This window comes from Thalassophryne amazonica, chromosome 3 (assembly GCF_902500255.1).
Source record: "Thalassophryne amazonica chromosome 3, fThaAma1.1, whole genome shotgun sequence".
NCBI classification, from domain to species: Eukaryota; Metazoa; Chordata; class Actinopteri; order Batrachoidiformes; family Batrachoididae; genus Thalassophryne; species Thalassophryne amazonica.
This window is the reverse complement of record NC_047105.1, coordinates 78,813,895-78,835,695: the sequence shown is the minus strand read 5'-3', so window position 1 is coordinate 78,835,695 and position 21,801 is coordinate 78,813,895. Positions and strand designations below refer to the sequence as shown.

At 41.6% G+C, this 21,801-nt stretch overlaps 1 protein-coding gene across 1 annotated transcript in view; it reads left to right on the top strand.

Annotated features, from left to right (window-relative positions):
- Window positions 1–21,801, top strand: part of srgap2 (SLIT-ROBO Rho GTPase activating protein 2) — a 286,727-nt gene that overhangs the window by 202,014 nt on the left and 62,912 nt on the right. Inside the window, 1 exon segment of the mRNA XM_034166920.1 lies at window positions 8,465–8,627. Coding sequence (XP_034022811.1) covers window positions 8,465–8,627 — 163 coding nt within the window.

Here is a 21,801-nt window from a genome sequence, read left to right as displayed (position 1 = left end):
TCACACCCTGGAACTCTCCCTGGAGGCCAATGCCCTTGATGACAGGTGTGCGGCAAGAATCACCAGCTGGAGGGTTCCCCTGTGATTATTTGTTTTAGACAACCACAGCCAACTCACTCAATTTAACATTATTAAATCTCCAAATTACGCTTTTCTGCTTGGTCAACTTTGTTTACAGCAACACAACCCACAGTTGGATTGGAGTTCAGGTGAAATAAAGGGGTGGGGAGTCAAATGCCATTCAGTGTGCCTGTAATCACTCCTATCCTCAGCAGATGACAGTGTTGCTCTATCTATGATGGAACCTCCTGACCTAGGCAAATTCCCCAGTGAATAGCTTAGCTGAAGTGTTCATTAAAGACAAAGCACTATCACTTCCACCACACAGACCCTATGATTGTGCCATTGACCTTTTGCCGGTAGCCCCTTTGCCCAGTAGCCGCCTATATAACTTGTCATGTCCAGAAGGAGAAGCCATGGAGAAATATATTACAAAATCTCTTGCTGCTGACGGTGGCGACTGGCCCATACGGGGTGCTGGGGTGCCACCCTCCCAGATGTGGAGGGGAAAAATTATAAAAAAAAAAATTTTTTTCAAAAAAGTATTATCAATGTCAGTTTTATGTAATACAGTAGTATGTGCCTACATATAATCTGAATTATTAAAACAACATTTCCGCGAACTAACTCATTCAACAGTGTATTTCCACCGACAGAAACACAGAACGTGTTATTTCTCTTCTTGGGCGCTCACTCATCAGCCCCTTGAAGTGCAGTGAAATGACCAATTGTGTGTGGTTGCTAAGCAAAAATAAAAAATATTTGTCCAATCAACATCGCCAAATTTAATGACTTGGGTCGCTCCTAGATTTATCAAAGTGCTGCTGTTTTTAGCAGAAACAAAAACCCCACTGACATTTAGGTTCTATTTATTTTTTTCTCTACGTGTGTTTTGATGGAGTAAGTTGAAGACCTTTGGGACTTTACGATTGCTTCTCCTCCTGCCCGTTATGTCCTCTGTGGTTTTCAGCTCCGGATTCACCTTCAGATCCAACTTCAGCTCAGGTGAGCTGACAAGCTGTTAGGATTTACTCCCGAATGTTGCTCCTGGTGTGGAAATGAGGATGAAAATTTAAGATAAAACAAATGAATGATGTTTGTTTGTTTGTTTGTTTGTTTGTTTGTGTGTTTGTTATAGGGGGTCAAAGCTGTGATCTTTATTGGTACAGTAGACCAGTTATAATAGTTAGGGGAGATCGGGCTGTTTGTGACAGTGTTCAAAGCTGCAGCCATGCTGGCATTTTGATCATAAAATATTGGCGTAATTTCAACTTGATTTCAGTTTACATGTCATGAGAATCAGCCCACAGAAGTGAAATATTCTTTGAAGTATTCCACAGTCTAAAATGAATGATTTGCTAAAAAAAAAAAAAAAAAAAAAAAAACCTAAAATAGCAATTTGCATGTTTTTTTTAAAAGAAATTCTAACTCAACCACTACTGAGTACACACAAGATACTTATAGTCAGACTAACTCAAATTTAGCAAAGCATTTAATTAAGTGGTTTTCTATACTTAATTTGCTTTGTCTTCATTTTAATTTAAAGGTTTTTATGTTATTAGTTAGCCACATTATTTAATTTAAGTTATTCTAGCTTCTTTATTTTGCCTCCATTCTACTCAGTAATGTTCATGCAAATTATTACCTTAATTTTCTCTATCTCACAAACACACACTCACACACTCACTCTCTCTCTCTCTCTGTCTGTCTCTCTCTCTCTCTCTCTATCACTCCCCCCCTCCCCACACACTCACTCTCTCTCTCTCTCTCTATCTATCTATCTATCTATCACTCCCCCCCCTCCCCACACACCAACTCTCTCTCTTTTTTGGAAGGTGGTGTGAACATTGTAGCATGTACATAATGTTCTTTTGTCAATTGAGGAATTTTTCCATATTTTGAAAAAGTCTAAATTTGGTGATTTTTCTATTCTGTTAAGGTCAGTGTCATTGTGAAACCCAGGATCTGTTTGGCTGAAGATAATGGCGGTGCAGTACAGTTTGGTGTACTATGTGTGTAATTGGTGTCAAATGGTGAAATTTTCCTTGCTCAAGAACTTGAGTGTTATATTGTATTTGATACCGTTTCTTTCAAAAGGATACATGAGGCCTAATATAGCTGTAAACAGTGGTGGGCACAGCTAACCAAAAAGTTAGCTTAGATACAGTTAATCCATAACTGAAAGGCTATCATTTATAAAGCTAAACTGATAAACCCCTAAAAATTTTTTAGCAGAAGTTACAGATAAAAGCTAAACTGATAACTTTCAGTATTGATTTCAATACACTAGCAGCTACTGATGCAACAACAGCCAGCGCTTCAGATTTGCTTTCTCTCAGCAAAAGAGACCTGGTGACCAAAGAAGAAGAAGGAGGAGGAGGAGGAGGAGGGAAGAGAGGAGAGAGAGAAAAAAAAAAGACTCTCTTTACATCATGTAGACTTGCCGGCATATCACGCAAGTCATCAACAGGCATACAGTTTTAACATATGATTAAAATTTTAACCAAACTAATTCCAGACATTTTATTTAAATTAACGTCACATCTGACATTTTATAAAGTGAAAATATCAGCTATATGTTTTAGTTTTAAAGTAATGCACTAATTTTGAAGGTTTTAGTGTTTGGACACACATGCTGCAATGCATTATGGGTAAAGTTTCACGACAGGAGAAATGCATTGAGACGCTCTGATGAGGCTGCGCTTTAACCGCTGCACATGGACAACAGCATTAAACCCTTTGTATATTGTGCTTAAAACTCTCATGAATATATTCTCTGGGTTTATAGATGTTGTTGTTCAGGTTGTGTGAGCTGCGATCATTTCCTGTTCATGTCATTCTGGAGGAAAGTGAAGTTTGCTCTTTAACGTCCTGGCCAGTAGATGGCAATGTTTATGGCAGTATTTGCCTTATTGAGATATCCCATAATCCTTTACGTGCCAGAGAATTGCTGCGGTCTAAACAGCACAGAGAATCCACATGAAGACAATTGTAAATGAACATTATACAACCAAAATGTACAGTTTTATGCTTTTCATCACATTAATAAGAGGCTGGAGCAACTGTGAATCCTCTGGTCTGAAGCCCAACGCTTAACCACGAGACCATCACCAAAACCTACATGCCTGTGCTTTCTTCCCTTGTCACCTCACCCAAACAGGGCAAAATTATGACATTGGAAACCGGGAACCCCAAGTTGTGAAGGAAGCCATGGAGGAGTAGAGGCTGGCTGGAGGGGGCTGAACATCCTTTCATTATCAGGACTGACCATAAGAATATGTCCTACATCCAGTCTGCTAAACAACTCAAGCCAACTGTGCTCTATTTTTCAGTCATTTCAACTTCTCCATAACATACCATCCAGGCAGTGGTGGGCACAGTTCCGATAATCATCGAAGATAATGTTTTCATTATCGGATTATCTTTTCAGATAACTTCAAAAACCATTATCGGACTAATTATCTTCCAATAAATTTTTGTCCGATAATTTTTAGACCGTTAACATGGTAAACAGAGCTGAACAGCTACAAAATCTTATACAGTTTTAAATCAGTTGAACACCTACCTGTTAAATGTTTTGTAGCAAATGTGTAGTTCTACCCTCCGCAAAAAGAGAAGAGCTGCTTCTAGAAGAAACCGCTCTATCCTCTGCAGGCAAAGAAGACTGGTCACACAAAAAAACTCATTTCTTTTAACCCCATACTGATACGTATCACCCAAGTCATCCAGAGCCATACATTTTTAACTTATGGTTCAAATTTTAACCAAGCGAATTTCAGACAAGTTATTTAAATTAGCGTCATGTCTGAAGTTTTATAAAGTGAAAATATCAGATATATGTTTTAGTTTTAAAGTAATGCACTCATTTTTAAGGTTTCAGTGTGGACATGCTGTGTCCAGGTGCATTATGGGTATAGGATCATCTCAGTACGTTCACGACATAAAACATGCATTTGAGACACTCTGATCAGGCTCTACGGATAACAGCATTAAACTCTAGTGCCTAAAACGCTTGTGAATATATTCTCTGAGTTTATAGACGTTATTGTGTTTGCATTTATTAAATTCCACGCATCTTAAACATAGCAGAGTAGCAGCAGACACAGATTATCTGGAATTTTGTGTTGGCAAGTCTCTACTGCCATCTCCTGGCCAGTAGTGTTCATGGCATTATTCAAACTGAAGCTGGGCTGATATTTTCAATCACTGTACTCGGTTCCAGCTCAAACTGTACCACAGATCCGCCAGGTGTAAAAGTTCAGAGTGCACGATTTATGTTCTCACACACATTGTACGTTCAAAAACCACACGTCGAAGCAAAACATAAACAGAAGCTTTTTTTTCAAACTTAATTTACAAAAACTCTCGATGGGAGACATCAAAGTTTAAAAACAAAACAAAACAAAAAACATTACAAGACAGGTCTGCATTGTTTGCACAGGCACAGTGCGAGAGATGGTCGTGAGATGTTAAATGCAGCTCGTTACTCCATGTATACTAAACGATGCAGGATGCACGATTAACCTGAAACTCGGTGCGATCCAAAAAATTCTCGCACCAGTGAAAAATCAACTGAAAAAGGGCCAAAACTCGCACTGGCACCAGTAGATCATGGCAGTGTTCTATTTATTTTGACACCGGTTATATCAGACAGTTATCTAATTACAACTTGGCTTTATTTATTTATTTATTTATTTATTTTTTGAAAATGCCTTTTTTTTTTTTTTGCATATTTTATAAAAGCACATTTATCTGTAAACACCAACACACGACACACCTCACATTAATGTGTTGGTTCACATAACCAATCAGTGTTAACGGAGGCACATTTTACCCAGAATGCCATCTGTCTGCGTTTGTTACAAAACTTCAAAATTAGTGCATTCTTCAACATTAAAAGATATATGTTATATCTTAACTTTGCACAAATGACAGAATTGACATTAATGGAGTTATTCTAGCAGTATTCATTTTATTTACACCAAACTATAAGTCAGCATTGCTTTATTTTCCAAGATCTTGGCCTGACGGCAGCATTGTGGGTGAATAGAGAGTTGAGCTTTGAAGCTCCTCTCAGCTACGTTTGTGCTGGAAGCCATGTAGTAAACTGGAGCTTCCAGCAGGGAGCAGGACACTCAAAGACAGAAGTGCTGACTCATTGTTTGGGTCTGTGGTCGCCTTTGATGCTTTCAGAAGCGATCGTGGTGTTAAACCCAAAATCAGCTTGTTAGTAGTTGCAAGTGTACCGGAGACAATACTGCAATTTATTGGTTGTCTGTAACTTCCGATACATTTTTGGGTGGTTTATTGTTTTAACTTTATCAAAGATAACTTTTCAGTTATCTGATTATCTGTTATCGAAGTTCATTTTTTGGTTATCTGTGCCCTCCACTGCATCCAGGCTCCAAGAACACCAAACCCCATGCACTCTCCCACCAGTTTTCTGTGGAAGAATCCTCGACCCATAAAGACACAGTACTCCCCTTCTCACATATACTGGTGCCAGTGACTTGCCAGAGTGATTCTCTGGTGAGACAAGCTCAGTGCACTCATCCAGATCCTGATAATGGACCTCCAGGCTGCCTTTTCGTCCACAGCTCCATCCATTCTCAAGTCCTGCAAAGGGGCCACTCCTCCTGTTTTACATGTCATCCTTGAAATACTTGAGCCTTGTCCTTCCTTCAGCATCATTTTTGGTGGCCCATCATGGAGAGTGACATGCAAGCATTCATTGATACCTGTTTTTGTCACTGATCTGCCCTCTTCCCATAGACATGCAATCATCCTAATGATCAGCAAGGCATCAGACCTCCTAACCACTTATGTGTTCAGGCTCCAGGGCATCCCCTCTGATATTGGATCTGATCAGGCCCCCAAATCATATCCCAGGTATGGGGACTTTTTGCCATGCTCTTGGTGCCACAGCCAGCTTTTTTTCAGAATTCCACCCACAGACTAAGGAACAGAAGGAATATGCTAACCAGGACCTTGAAGGGGCTTTGAACTGTATCTGTCATAACTACCCGTTCTCATGGAGCACTTATCTCCTTTGGGTGGAATATGCCCATAATTTGTTAAGACGTTCGGCTATGGGTTTGTCCTACTTCGAATGTTCACTGGGTTACCAACCTCCACTGTTACGTGACCAGGAGAAAGAGGCTCAGTTCCTTTCATCCAGGTTCATCTTCACAGATGTTGCAGGATATGGAGGTCTGCCCGGTTTGCACTGCTTCGGGTAGCATATAAATCCCAGCGAGTGGCTCACAGGCATTGCATCTCAGCTCCTCACTCGTCAACAAGTTTGGCTGTCCACTGTAGACATCCCTCACTGGACTGTGTCCAGGAAGCTCACTCCTGACTATATTGACCCTTTTACCATCCAGTCAGTCCTCTATCCCACCACCATTCCCCTGCAGCTCCCATCTTCTATGAAAACCCATCCCACCTTCCATATCTTGAGCTTGAAGCCAGTCCAGGCTAGCCTGTTGTGGCCACCTTCCAGGCCCCCTGCTTCCACTCGTGTGAGGGATTGGCATCCTGCCTTTATGGGCTGCGGTTGCTGGCTGTTTACCACCGGGGTTGTGGCCTTCAGTATCTGGCCAGCTGGAAGGGTTATGGCCCTAAGGAGCATTTTTGGATCCCTCGTCGCCTCATCCTTGACTTTGCTCTAGTATGGAATTTCCATTGTGTCTGCGGAGTTCTTCTTTGTGTAAATTCAACACACATAGTGTATTTTACTGCTGATGGGCCTGATTACAGGGTACTATGGCTGTGACTGGAGACATTATGCATGGAGCAGCTTTTGTTTGGTGCTTCACTAATCACAACACAATGGTTGTTTGGAACAGAGAAGGACTTTGTTGAAAGAAAACAAATTCAACTTAGGCTTGAGTCTTCCAGGTTCATTAAGGCAAACTGTTGCTGAAATTTCACATATTATTTTGAAGAATACCCTTCTCTGTTCCACTCCACCATGAAGCTGTGCAGTAGGTGAGGCAGCAGACAAATGTTGCACAATATACATGTTCTCTAGTCGCAGCCACAGAAGCTTACATCTTCTTCACAGTTGTCATGGGTGTCTTGGTGATTTGACTCACTGTTCTCCTTCTTGAACAGTCACTCTGTCTTTGAGAATGGTCTCCTCCAGGCAGATTTATCATGCAGTACCATACTGTTTGTATTTCTTAATGGTTGATGGTTGTTCTCTTGAAAATGTTCATGTATCCATCCCCTGACTTCTCTAAAGAAAACTGGCTGTAGTAGTGACTATTTGTATTGAAAATAATCCTTGTATTTAGTTTATCCAGTTACTTATGGGCTCTGATGGAGCTTATGGAGGTACTTTATATGCAAATGCTTGTAATTCCTAAATAGATAAGATATTTTTGTAAAACCCCCTGAACTAAAGCTGAAGGTCTACAGCAGGGGTATTCAACTCATTCCAGAAAGGGCCGAGAGGGTACAGGTTTTCTTTCCAACCACCAACTCCACCAGGTGATTTCACTGATTAACACATTTTGAGCATATGGAATCAGTTAATCAGTGAAACTACATGGTGGAGTGGGTGGTTGCAAAGAAAACTTGCACCCTCTTGGCCCTTTCTAGAATGAGTTGAATACCCCTGGTCTACAGTATAAGCACATCTTGTTTTAGTTCAGTTCCAATATGGTGGTGTCCATAGCCAAAAATACAAACTTTGTGTCACTGTCCACATTCATGTTCATATTCAGTGACATGAATATGGGGGGAAATATTCGGATATCCATTGCCTGACTTATTCTCTAAAGAAATTTTGGTTTTGCTTTTGTCCGGTGAGTGCGAGTATCCAGTTTATATGATGATGGTATATCCATCCATTTTCTATACCCACTTACTCCAATTAAGGGTCGCTGGGGGCTGCAGCCTATCCCAGTAGTCATAGGGTGTGAGGTGACATACACCCTGGACAGGACACCAGTTTATTGCAGGGCCACATATTGTAGGCAGACAAACTCATCCACACCTGCACACAGATCTATCTTCAATTTAAAGTTCCCGATTAACCTAACCTGCATGTCCTTGGATGTGGGAAGGAAGCAGGAGCACCCGGAGAGAATCCACAAAAGCAGGGGGGCAAACACCACACAGAAAGGGCTGGAATGGATCCCATGACCTTAAGACACCGTACTGCCCATTTTCATATATATATATATATATATATATATATATATATATATATATATTTCTGCATAATTGGGATATTTATAAAGAAAAATAACTACTTTTAATTGACTGATGCAAGTAGTTCATTGCATGTTTATTTGAGTTTTATTGGTGGGCTGGCTGGAAATCATGTTCCAATATTATGTTATGTGGATTGCAGATACCTTGCAGAAAATAAAATAATAATTTTTTCTGTGTTTAGGAAAGAGCAGAGCATTTTATCTCCAGTGAACTGCTGGAACCTTTTGCTGCTTCAGGTGAAGAGGGAAAGTCGTGACCACGCGACCCTGTCTGACCTCTACCTCAACAACATCATTCCTCGCTTTGCTCAAATCAGTGAGGACTCAGGACGCCTTTTTAAGAAGGTAAAGCACCACATATACAGAGATCATCTGCTTAAATTGGTTCTTCAAACTTGCTTTCAGGAAGCTTGGTGTATTAAATATATTCAGCCAAATGATGTAGGTCTTGGTGGAAGTATACATGGTAGTGAGTGTCTTTTTAGTTTTTTTAAGATAGTGCACTTTAAAGGGGTTATATTGTACACCTTTCTAACATGTTAACAGGTGTCTCAAAATGTTTATAGTCAAAAATACTATAGAGACTGAGGTGATCGGTCCTTGAAGGGTTGTAGCTAACGTCTTCTTCTTTCATCTGCTCCTGGTTGCCCCAGCAGATCAATCATTTCCATTTCACCTGTCCTCTGTATCTTCCTCTGTCACAGCAACCACCTGCATGTCCTCCCTCAGCACATCCATAAACCTCCTCTTTGGCCTCCCTTTACTTCTCCTCAGCATCCTTCTCCCTATATATCCTGGGTCCCTCCTCTGCACATGTCCAAACCATCTCAGTCTTGCCGCTTTGACTTTGTCTCCAAACTGTCCTACCTGAGCTGTCCCTCTAATATATTTATTCCTAATCCTGTCCTCTTCATCACTTCCACCTCCAGCTCTGCCTCCTGTCTTTTTCTTAGTGCCACCATCTCTGAGCCATATAAAATAGCTGGTCTCACTACTGTCTTGTAAACTTTCCCCTTCACGCTTGCAGATATTCTTCGGTCACAAATCATTCCTGCTACATTTCTCCACCCACTCCACCCTGCCTGCACTCTCTTCTTCACCTCTCTATCACACTCTTCATTACTTTGGACCGTTGACCCCAAGTATGTAAAATCATCTAATTTCACCACCTGTACTCCTTGTAACTTGGGATGAGCGAGTACACCACTATCTGCATCTGTATCTGTTCAACCATCTAAATTTTCTGTATCTGTATCTGTACTCTGAGTGGGCAGGGCCTAAGCCGGAAGTGGGAGTGGTTTGCTCAGAAATTGGTGGGGCTCACATCTGTACATTATCTTATCTTATCTGGATTGATCAGAAGTTGCTATATTTATTGTTTATTTGAAAACTGTTTACAGAACAGCCTCAAAATTGAGATTCAAATCAATGATTTTGTTCACAAAATTAAGAGAACTATTTACAGAAGAAGTTTTTTATGAACTCAGACCATGAATATTCTTAAGTGTATGAATGAATAAAACAGATCAGTCTCAGAATTGAGATTCAATGTTTTTGATCACAATAGTAAAGGAACTATTTATAGAACAAGGTTTTTTTTTATAATCTTAGAACATGAATATTCTTAAGTGTATGAATGAGTAACAGAACAGCCTCAGAACTGAGATTTAATGTAGTAGGAAATAATAAACTACTAAGTATGCATGAACAAGAGTTGTCATACTCAACACAACTTTCTTTTTTTTATTATGATTTCTTTTATCCATCCATCCATCCATTTTCTTCGGGGGCAGCAGCTCAAGCAAAGCCGCCCAGACCTTCCGATCCACACACACCTCCCCCAGCTCCTCCGGGGGAACCCCAAGGCGTTCCCAAGCCAGCCGAGAGATGTAGTCCCTCCAGCGTGTCCTGGGTCTTCCCCGGGGCCTCCTCCCAGTGGGACGTGCCCGGAACACCTCTCCAGCGAGGTGTCCAGGGGGCATCCGGAAAAGATGCCCGAGCCACCTCAACTGACTCCTTTCGACGTGGAGGAGCAGCGGCTCGACTCCGAGCTCCTCCCGAGTGACCGAGCTCCTCACCCTATCTCTAAGGGAGCGCCCAGCCACCCTGCGGAGGAAACTCATCTCGGCCACTTGTACTCGCGATCTCGTTCTTTCGGTCATGAGCCAAATCTCATGACCATAGGTGAGGATCGGAACGTAGATCGATCGGTAAATCGAGAGCTTTGCCCCCCTACTCGGCTCTCTCTTCACCACGACGGTCCGATACAGCGACCGCATCACTGCAGATGCTGCACCGATCCGTCTATCGATCTCACTCTCCATCCGTCCCTCACTCTTGAACAAGACCCCGAGATACTTAAACTCCTCCACTTGAGGCAAGGACACTCCACCGACCTGAAGAGGGCAAAGCACCTTTTTCCGGTAGAGAACCATGGCCTCGGATTTGGAGGTGCTGATTTTCATCCTGGACGCTTCACACTCGGCTGCAAACCGCCCCAGTGCACGCTGAAGGTCCTGATTTGACGAAGCCAACAGAACCACATCATCCGCAAACAGCAGAGACGAGATTCTGTGGTTCCCAAACCAGACCCCCTCTACACCCTGGCTGCGCCTAGAAATTCTGTCCATAAAAATAATGAACAGAACTGGATTTTTTTTTATTTTATGATCAAACTGTGATTTTTTTTTCAATTATTTATTTATTTTTACTACCTAACGTTCTTGGCATTTTGATTAAGGTGTCTGTGTATGTGTGTTCGTGTGCATGTGTGTGTGACTGAGTGAGAGGGAGTGAGAGAGGTTGTTCTAAAAACTTTTTATTTTTTAATGATCTGTGTGAACTTGGCGATTCATGCAAACATCCAGTGATGGCAAACAGGAAATAATATGTCAGCCTTGTTCACTGTATTCTTCTCAAAAGCACCGTGTTCAGTACAAGTAAAGTTTTCCAACTGACTTTATATCACCAGCCAGCAAAAAAATGGTTAAAAAAATCCCAACTGGAGTGGAGGCAGTGAGCGACACAACATGAGCCGCTTTCAGCTCTGTCTTGTCAAATGAACCGCGTACGTTATGAAACAAGTTCGCCAAGTAAGTTTAAATACCATACAAACCAAAACAGAGGCGAACTGAAGAAAAATTAAGGAGCCATGAGCTGGAGTCAAGCCAAGCACAGAGAGCTCAGTTCCTGTGTGTGTGTGTGTGTGTGTGTGTGTGTGTGTGTGTGTGTGTGTGTGTGTGTGTGTGTGTGTGTGTGTGTGTGTGTGTGTGTGTGTGTGTGTGTGTGTGAGACGCTGCAGAAAGACGTGTCTGTGTAGGGAGGGGCGTGCGCTGTGTGTGACTGGCCAATCACAGAGCGTGAAGACAGTCAGTTAGCCAGTCAGGATTTTCCACGAACACATATATTGATGAGTTTTATTCAGATCATGCTCATCAAAAATGCTTTATCCGTACAGGATACTCGTCTGAAAGGAGTATCCGGCTCAACCCTACTTGTAACCGCACTATTCCACTGGGCTCCCTCTCATTCACACACGTACTCAGTCTTGCTCCTACTGACTTTCATTCCCCTTCTCTCCAGAGCGTATCTCCACATTTCCAGGCTAGACTCAACCTGCTCTCTACTCTCACTACAGATCACACTATCATCTGAAAACATCATAGTCCATGGAGGCTCTTGTCTGATCTCATCCCTCAACCTATCCGAAAGGGCTCAGAGTTCATCCTTGGTCCAAGCCCACATCCACCTTGAAAAAAATCTGTCATTCCTACGGCGCATCTCACCGCTGTCACACTGTCCTTGTACATGTCCTGCACTACCCTCACATACTTCTCTGCCACTCCAGACTTCCTCATACAATGCCACAACTCTTCTCTCTCATAAGCTTTCTCTGAATCTACAAAGAAACAGTGTAACTCCTTCTGGCCTTCTCTATACTTCTCCATCAGCACTCTCAGAGCAAACATTGCATCTGTAGTGCTTTTTCTCGGCATTAAACCATATTGCTGCTTACTTGTTATCTAAGCCTATCGTCTACTGCTTTTTCCCATAACTTCATGCTGTGGCTGATCAATCTAATACCTCTGTAGTTGCACCTCACCCTTGTTCTTAAAAATAGGAAGAAGCACACTCTGTCTCCACTCCTCAGGAGATTTTATTAAACAATCTGGCCATCTCTTCTCGACATTTCTGAAATATCATCTGGACCAACTGCCTTTCCACTCATCATCCTCTTCATAGCTGCCCTCACTTCATCCTTACTAATCCCTTGCTCTTCCTGATTTACTCTCTCCACATCATCCAGTTTTTTCTCTCTCAGTTTTACATTCATCAGCTCCTCAAAATATTCCCTCCACCTTTTCAACACAAAATATTCCCTCCACCTTCTCAACACACTCGCCTCACTTGTCAGCACTTTACCATCTGTATGCTTTATCACCCAAACCTGCTGCAGATCCTTTCCGGCTCTGTCCCTTTGTCTGGTCAATTGGTACATGTGTTTTTCTCCTTTCTTACTGTTCAACTTCTTGTACAGTTCATTATATGCCTGTTCCTTCACTTCTGCCACTTCTCTTTTCACCTTACGCCGCATCTCCTTGTACTCCTGTCTAATTGACCCCAATTCTTTTTCATCAACTTCTTTCTCCTTATGCTTTCCTGAACATTTTAATTTCACCACTAAGTCTCCTTGTCTTCCTTCCAATGTCCAGATGTCACATCCAGTACCTTTCTAGCTGTCTCCCTCACCACATCTGCAGTTGTCCAAAATTGCTTCCCCTTCATCCATTGCCTCTCTCACCTGCTCACTGAATTACACACAACAGTCTTCCTCCTTCAGCTTCCACCATCTGATCCTTTGTTGAGCTCTGGCTGTCTTCCTCTTCTTTACCTCTAAAGTCATCCTGCAAACCACCATCCTATGGTGTCTAGCTACACTGTCACCTGCCACCATTTTACAGTCTCCAATTTCTTTTAGCTTGCTTCTTCTACAAAGAATGTAGTCCACCTGTGTGTGTCCTCAACCCTTATATGCCACCCTGTGCTCCTCCTTTCCTAAAGTAGGTATTCACCACAGCCATTTCCATCCCTTTTGCAAAGTCAACTGCCACCTGCCCTTTCACATTCCTGTCCTTGATACCATACCATTACTTCCTCATCTCCTCTATTCCCTTCACCAACATGGCCATATAAGTCTGCTCCTATCACCACTCTTTCATGCTTGGGTACACTCTCCACCACCCCATCTAACTCACTTCAGAAATCTTCTTTCTCCTTCATCTCACAACCTCCCTGTGGGGCATATGCACTGATGATATTCATCATCACCCCTTCAATTTCCAACTTCACACTCATCACTCTGTCAGACAGTCGCTTAACCTGCAACACACTCTTAGCATACTCTTCCTTTAAAATGACCCAACACCATTTCTCTTCCTACGCTCACCATGATATAACAACTTGAACCCACTGCCTATGCTCCAGGCCTTACTTTCCTTCCACTTGGTCCTTTCTCCTCTCCATCATGTCAGCAGCTCTCTCCCTTTACCAGTCATACTGCCAACATTCAAAGTTCTGACTCTCACTCCACCCTTCTAGTTTTCCTCGTCTCCCACTGTCTCTGGACACGTTCTCCTCCTCTTCTTCTTCGACCAGCAGTAGCCCAGTTTCAGCCAGCACCCTGTTGGGCAATGGCAACCAGGGTGGTCACTGGCAACCTGGGTCTCAACCGAGCCTGTATGGAAATTCGATTTGTACTCTACAACTTTATTTTGGCTTGTTTTACGCAGGATGCCCTTACTGACACAACCCTACTCATTTATCCAGGCTTGTGCCCAGCACTAAGACTGTACTGGCTGTATACCCCAAGTGGCTGAGATTTGACAAACTTTAAGGTTAACTCCCTGCCTCCTTGTAGCCTCCTCATTTTTCCAGGCTTGGGCCCGGCATTCAGAATCTACTGGCTGCACACCCCATGTTGCTGAGTTATGTCCACACATACATGAGTATTTTTGAAAATGGGGATTTTCTGCCTTTATTAGATATATAAATCCAGATTCTGTCTCTTTCAGGAGTGGGTGCCCGTATTCTGAAATCAATTCCTCTCACATTTTTAGGAGGAATTTTGTAAAACGTGGTACAAGCCCTTGTTGGTTGGTAATACACATATTATCATTGGAGTTGGGCTATTTTACCAGAGTTATGGCCTGTGATTAACAAATATAGACTCCATCAGTTTGATGAGTGGGTTCCTGCATTCTGAAATCAACTCCTCCCACACTTTTAGGAGGAATTTTTTGAAACTTGGTACAAGTCCTTGTTATAGGTTGGTAATATGCATATTATATCATTTGAGTTGGGCCAATTTTACCAGAGGTATGGCTGTTGGATAACAAACCTAAACTCTGTCAGTTATGTCATATGAAGTACAGAAAGCATCACATTATAAAATACACAACACTTTACCTATGGGCAACGTATGAGATGGAGAAATGACATTCCAACAATATTGAATTAAAAAAACAAAATGGCAATATTTAGCCATGCTATTACAATTACAGTTCTTACAAGAGCCTTGCTAAAGTAGTGTGGTGGTGGCCAAGTGGTTGATGTACTTGGTTTCAGTGGGAGAGGCTCCTGGTTCAAACCCCACCCCTGTCCATTTTTCTGTGTAATGTAGAATTGCATCAGGAAGGGCATCCAGTGTATAACTTGTGCCAAATCAACATGGAGAGCCACCTCGGAGCTGCTGCAGCGACCCTGAGTAAAAACAGCAGCCGAAAGGACTTACTTTCACGAGAGCCTTGCTAAAATGACAGTTATCGCAAAAACACAGATCCCAGCAGTCATATCCCAGCAGGCAAAATGGTATTGAAGTCAATTAATGTCAGATACTTTGGATTTGAAAATTGGATCAATGTTAAAATCTTAACATTAGCTCAACATAGATCTTCATGGTAGATATAATATTCTTTTTTTCTGCTTGTGTAAATAAGTAAATACCCTTCCTATGGGTTTCTGACAGAATATAAAAATAGATCAAAATACCGAGGAACCTAAACCATATTTCCAGATCATATTCTGACATTGTTGCAGCACAGGAGATTAATGTGGAGCAATATTGATATTATGTTGACTGACCTCAAAATGTAATATAGCCAAAAAAGCAACACTAAGAGTGTCGCTGTGCCCGCTGGGATTCCATCATGCTGTCCTGCTTTGTCGACATTCTGAATATATCTGTAAATTTTTTGTACAAATCTGTAATGGAAACCTAGCTTGTGATTTCAGCTGAAGGCTTTATTAAGTTATCAATGTGGGTTTTTTAACTGACAAAATCTAGGCAACATATCTGTGTGGTTGTTCCTGTTTGCTAAATGAAGTTATGTAACAAAATGGTCAAAATTCACATATTTCCACACCAGCATATGTCATCTGTCTTTGTTAATTTACCCAGTGGCAGTAATTCTGCTGAAAGTCTAAGCTTCGTAGAGACATTCTCATTTCCTGTCATCTCTGCCTTACATGTCTGTGACAAAAGAGACAACACAGGGAAGAAAGAGGAAGAAGAACAGAAGACAAAGAACAAAACAGAGGTGACTTGGTAATGAGAAAGATCTTTGAGAGGATCAGGAATATGTCTCTGGAGACCAAAGCTCACTCTGACCTTATAGAACAAATATCAGTGCAGCATTTCTCTTGGGACACAGTCATTCATCTTCAGGTGGAAGTGTTCGAGGAACAAAACAAGATCTTTATAAAAATGATGAGGCACGGCAGCAATGCATTATTTTTTTGTGCATTTTTACATAAAGTAATGATACTGGGGACATTTTTGGAAAATTTGGAAAAATTGTCTGATTTTATTAAGCGGTAAGCTTCAATGGTCTCAAATGAAGCCCAACTGGAAGATGAAAAAGTGGCAGTTCTTTGACTGGCCGTTTGAGGCTGGCTTCAAAAGTGAACAAGTTCTTGTTAAATGTCCAACATGTTTACAGCCTAATACAAATACTACAGGTAGTTTCCTCCTCCATGACAACTGTACGGGGGGGATTTTTGTTTTCTAAGTTCTTAGTTTAAGACACTTTAAGCTATAATATAATGTATAATTGGGGGTGTGGTTGCTTTGAGTGACAGCTGCTCAGCTGAACCCGACTCTCTGTGTCGTTTGTCTGCTTCGTGCGGCTGCTAGCTGTTGTGGAGGCTGTCTGTCATTTTCAACATTTTATGCCAAACACCTGAAATAATTTGGCTTGTGTAGTGAAATGTCATACCAGATGATTAAAGACATCCCTGCTGCTGAGTGAAATGCTCATATTTAATGTTGTATGGTATTGGCGTTAGCCACTTTTAGCAGGCTATAGGTAGTTTGATTTGTTAGGTCCCTTTAAAGTGCAATTTCTGAGAAGATAAGCGGTTCATAAATTTTAATGTCCAAACCACATGAAACTGTTAGGAGAACTGCCGCCCAGTCCCCAAATATCTGATTTAATAATGTCCGAGCCAAGGCTAGCCTGTTAGCCTTAGCTAGTTCAGACTCAAAGAGGGGTATGTTCAGGCTTCTTTCATCATACACTGAGCCACCCACGTTGCTTCTCTTTATGTATTAATAAGTTCCTTCGTGACATAGCCAGAATCAGCGTTGCCACTGCTGCCACATGGTGATGGCAAATATGGGCTTTCATATTCAGCTGTTCCATGTCTCTGAACACAGGTGAGAAGAATAAAACTTTCACCCATATTTCACTGTCCGTCAGATGTGAATTGGGGCACCAGTGTTTCACTTTTGAAACACTGGTTGTACTTTGACATGAAGCTTGTTTTTGGCATGTCTGAGTCACACAAAGTTCTCTGGCTAATGCAGGGGATAATTTATTATTTTACGACATTTCCTGTCAGTTACATTGAAGCAGTGGTGTTGAGATGCACAACACAATTTCTGAGCATTTTATTGCAAATATTTGTGACAATATGGCTTAATGTGCAGTTAACTTTGCCAGCGGAACATATAAGAAGTCTGTGCTCCAGTATATTTCTGTTGTGGGAAATTTTAGTATTATTTAATTTGTATGTTAGCACAATTATTATGAATTAGCAGAGACTGATGATGTTGGTGAGGCCACCATAAGCATTCAGTTCGTGAAAGGAGGAATCGTGTTGAATTTTTACAACAGACTTTGCTTAACATGTTGTACGATTGAGCGTACAGTCTCTACTTGGAGACCATACTGTACATGTGGGACAATGAAACGTGATGTTGATGAGCCGGCCTGACCACAACAAATAAGATAAGGATTCCAAAGGTCTGGAGACATGTCTGATAGATTGGCGAGTTCTGCCATGCCTTGTTGTTTTGTGATTGGCTGTAGTCTGGCTGGTTACCAACTAATATAAACACTTTAGTGAACAGACGTGGATCAGCATCAGTGATCCTGTTACTGCTTTTCTCTGCTTCAGTACCTTAAATCTTTTCTATGTCAGTTTCTCTCCCCTCGGCATGTAGCCCTCTCTTCCTAATGTTCCTGCTCAGTTATTTTCCTAACAGAACAGTCTCAATCTGTTTATTTTTTCAGTTACCATGTCCTGCAGCTGTCATTAATTTCTATGTCATCACATACGTAATCTCTCACTCTTATTTCTGACTGCCTTTCACGCTTACGCCACTCCTTTCTTTTTGACCTCCTGACCCTGTAATGCCAGCCTTACTGCCTCCTGTCTCCTCTTCCAGGAGCAGACAGATGTGCAGCAGATGGTGGCAAAAATCTGTTATTTTGTCTTGGCTTTCATTCTGCATTTTTGGCCTCATTTTGTTTGACACTCTGCACTCTTTTGTCCTTGATTGCCCCCTTGTTTTTGTGGCCCTTCTGTTTTCCGTGTATAGTCAGGTGCATACACATTTGGACAGGGACATGTTTTTTTTCTGTGCTCCACCACTATTATCAATCAAAATGTACTTGTATTGTCAAGTTTCAGCTATAAATCAAGCAGTTTAACAAAAATATTGCAGGAATTACAACTATTTTTATAGACGGTCCCTAGAGTTTTATATACCAAGCAACGGGACAATGGACTGACAAGCAGTTTTGTAGCCAGGGAGGGAACAGGTGTGTGTGTGGGGGGGGGTTGCCAGAAATGATTGATAAATGTCTGCCCAGTTCTGGAATAAGATTTTTTTTGAACACATGAAACCAAGATTAACTTGTGCCAGAATTATTAGACAAAGACAGCTCCCAGCAATAAACATTATAACGTAAATTAATTAAAAGAGAAAAGTGGATGTTCCTTTAAGTTCCTTTAAGCTTTAAGTGAGGTGGTGAAAAAAAAATTCCACCACACGCTCACTATGAGCATGGCAACTTGGCACCACAATGTCAGTAGCAACAAAAATTTGATCTTTTTCTTCTTGCACAGTGATTTCCTCATGTTGTTTAATATGACACAATGGGGACTTTTCAGAGACACTTTGTTTTCTATCAGGTGATTAATGTGTGTGATATTATAGAAAAATCCTGCAGAATCTGTAGAATCACTAAAAGTTGCCTTTTTAAGCATATACCTTTTAAGCATATACGAGGTCTGTCCGTAAAGTATAGGTCCTTTTTATTTTTTTCAAAAACTATATGGATTTCATTCATATGTTTTTACGTCAGACATGCTTGAACCCTCGTGCGCATGCGTGAGTTTTTCCACGCCTGTCGGTGACGTCATTCGCCTGTGAGCACTCCTTGTGGGAGGAGTCGTCCAGCCCCTCGTCGGAATTCCTTTGTCTGAGAAGTTGCTGAGAGACTGGCGCTTGTTTGATCAAAATTTTTTCTAAACCTGTGAGACACATCGAAGTGGACATGGTTCGAAAAATTAAGCTGGTTTTCAGTGAAAATTTTAACAGCTGATGAGAGATTTTGAGGTGATTCTGTCGCTTTAAGGACTTTTCACGGAGCGAGACGTCGCGCAGCGCTCTCAGGCAGCGTCATCAGCCTGTTTCAAGCTTAAAACCTCCACATTTCAGGCTCTATTGATCCAGGACGTCGTGAGAGAACAGAGAAGTTTCAGAAGAAGTCGGTTTCAGCATTTTATCCGGATATTCCACTGTTAAAGGAGATTTTTTTAATGAAAGACGTGCGGGCGGATTGCAGCGTCGGCTCGCAGCCGCCGCGACGCTCCGTCACAGGAAAAACACCTCTGTTGGAAGCCTTAAGGACAAGTTGGAACATCTCCAGCTGATAAACAATTTCTCATATACTCACTCCACTGAAAGCCATCAAAAGCCAACTGGATTTTAACAAATGGTTATCAACACGGAGGTGTTTTTCCTGTGCCGCCGCGCCGCGTCGGCTGCGTCCCGACGCGCGGACCCGTCCGCACGTCTTTCATTAAAAAAATCTCCTTTAACAGTGGAATATCCGGATAAAATGCTGAAACCGACTTCTTCTGAAACTTCTCTGTTCTCTCACGACGTCCTGGATCAATAGAGCCTGAAATGTGGAGGTTTTAAGCTTGAAACAGGCTGATGACGCTGCCTGAGAGTGCTGCGCGATGTCTCGCTCCGTGAAAAGTCCTTAAAGCGACAGAATCACCTCAAAATCTCTCATCAGCTGTTAAAATTTTCACTGAAAACCAGCTTAATTTTTCGAACCATGTCCACTTCGATGTGTCTCACAGGTTTAGAAAAAATTTTGATCAAACAAAGCGCCAGTCTCTCAGCAACTTCTCAGACAAAGGAATTCCGACGAGGGGCTGGACGACTCCTCCCACAAGGAGTGCTCACAGGCGAATGACGTCACCGACAGGCGTGGAAAAACTCACGCATGCGCACGAGGGTTCAAGCATGTCTGACGTAAAAACATATGAATGAAATCCATATAGTTTTTGAAAAAAATAAAAAGGACCTATACTTTACGGACAGCCCTCGTATAGCCACTCAGTTCTGTACCTTTGAGTTAAGTCATTTATTTTAAAAATAACCATGCCTCGTCATCATCTACCATCTGTTGCTGCAGAGAATCCCCTGGCAAAAATTATGGAATCACCCGCCTCGGAGGATGTTAATTCAGTTGTTTAATTTTGTAGAAAAAAAAAGCAGATCACAGACATGACACAAAACTAAAGTCATTTCAAATGGCAACTTTCTGGCTTTAAGAAACGCTATAGAAATCAAGAAAAAAAATGTGGCAGTCAGTAACGGTTACTTTTTTTAGACCAAGCAGAGGGAAACAAATATGGACTCACTCAATTCTGAGGAAAAAATTATGGAATCATGAAAAACAAAAGAAGGCTCCAACACATCACTAGTATTTTGTTGCACCACCTCTGGCTTTTATAACAGCTTGCAGTCTCTGAGGCATGGACTTAATGAGTGACAAACAGTACTCTTCATCAATCTGGCTCCAACTTTCTCTGATTGCTGTTGCCAGATCAGCTTTGCAGGTTGGAGCCTTGTCATGGACCATTTTCTTCAACTTCCGCCAAAGATTTTCAATTGGATGAAGATCCGGACTATTTGCAGGCCATGACATTGACCCTATGTGTCTTTTTGCAAGGAATGTTTTCACAGTTTTTGCTCTATGGCAAGATGCATTATCATCTTGAAAAATGATTTCATCATCCCCAAACATCCTTTCAATTGATGGGATAAGAAAAGTGTCCAAAATATCAACATAAACTTGTGTATTTATTGATGATGTAATGACAGCCATCTCCCCAGTGCCTTTACCTGACATGCAGCCCCATATCATCAATGACTGTGGAAATTTACATGTTCTCTTCAGGCAATCATCTTTATAAATCTCATTGGAACGACACCAAACAAAAGTTCCAGCATCATCACCTTGCCCAATGCAGATTCGAGATTCATCACTGAATATGACTTTCATCCAGTCATCTACAGTCCACGATTGCTTTTCCTTAGCCCATTGGAACCTTGTTTTTTTTTTTTCTGTTTAGGTGTTAATGATGGCTTTCGTTTAGCTTTTCTGTATGTAAATCCCATTTCCTTTAGGCGGTTTCTTAGAGTTTGGTCACAGACGTTGATTCCAGTTTCCTCCCATTCGTTCCTCATTTGTTTTATTGTGCATTTTCGATTTTTGAGACATATTGCTTTAAGTTTTCTGACTTGACGCTTTGATGTCTTCGTTGGTCTACCAGTATGTTTCCCTTTAACAACCTTCCCATGTTGTTTGTATTTGGTCCAGAGTTTAGACACAGCTGACTGTGAACAACCAACATCTTTTGCAACATTGCGTGATGATTTACCCTCTTTTAAGAGTTTGATAATCCTCTTTGTTTTAATTGACATCTCTCGTGTTGGAGCCATGATTCATGTCAGTCCACTTGTTGCAACAGCTCTCCAAGGTGTGATCACTCCTTTTTAGATGCAGACTAACGAGCAGATCTGATTTGATGCAGGTGTTAGTTTTGGGGATGAAAATTTACAGGGTGATTCCATAATTTATTCCTCAGAATTGAGTGAGTCCCTATTTTTTCCCTCGGCTTGGTCTAAAAAAGTAACCGTTACTGACTGCCA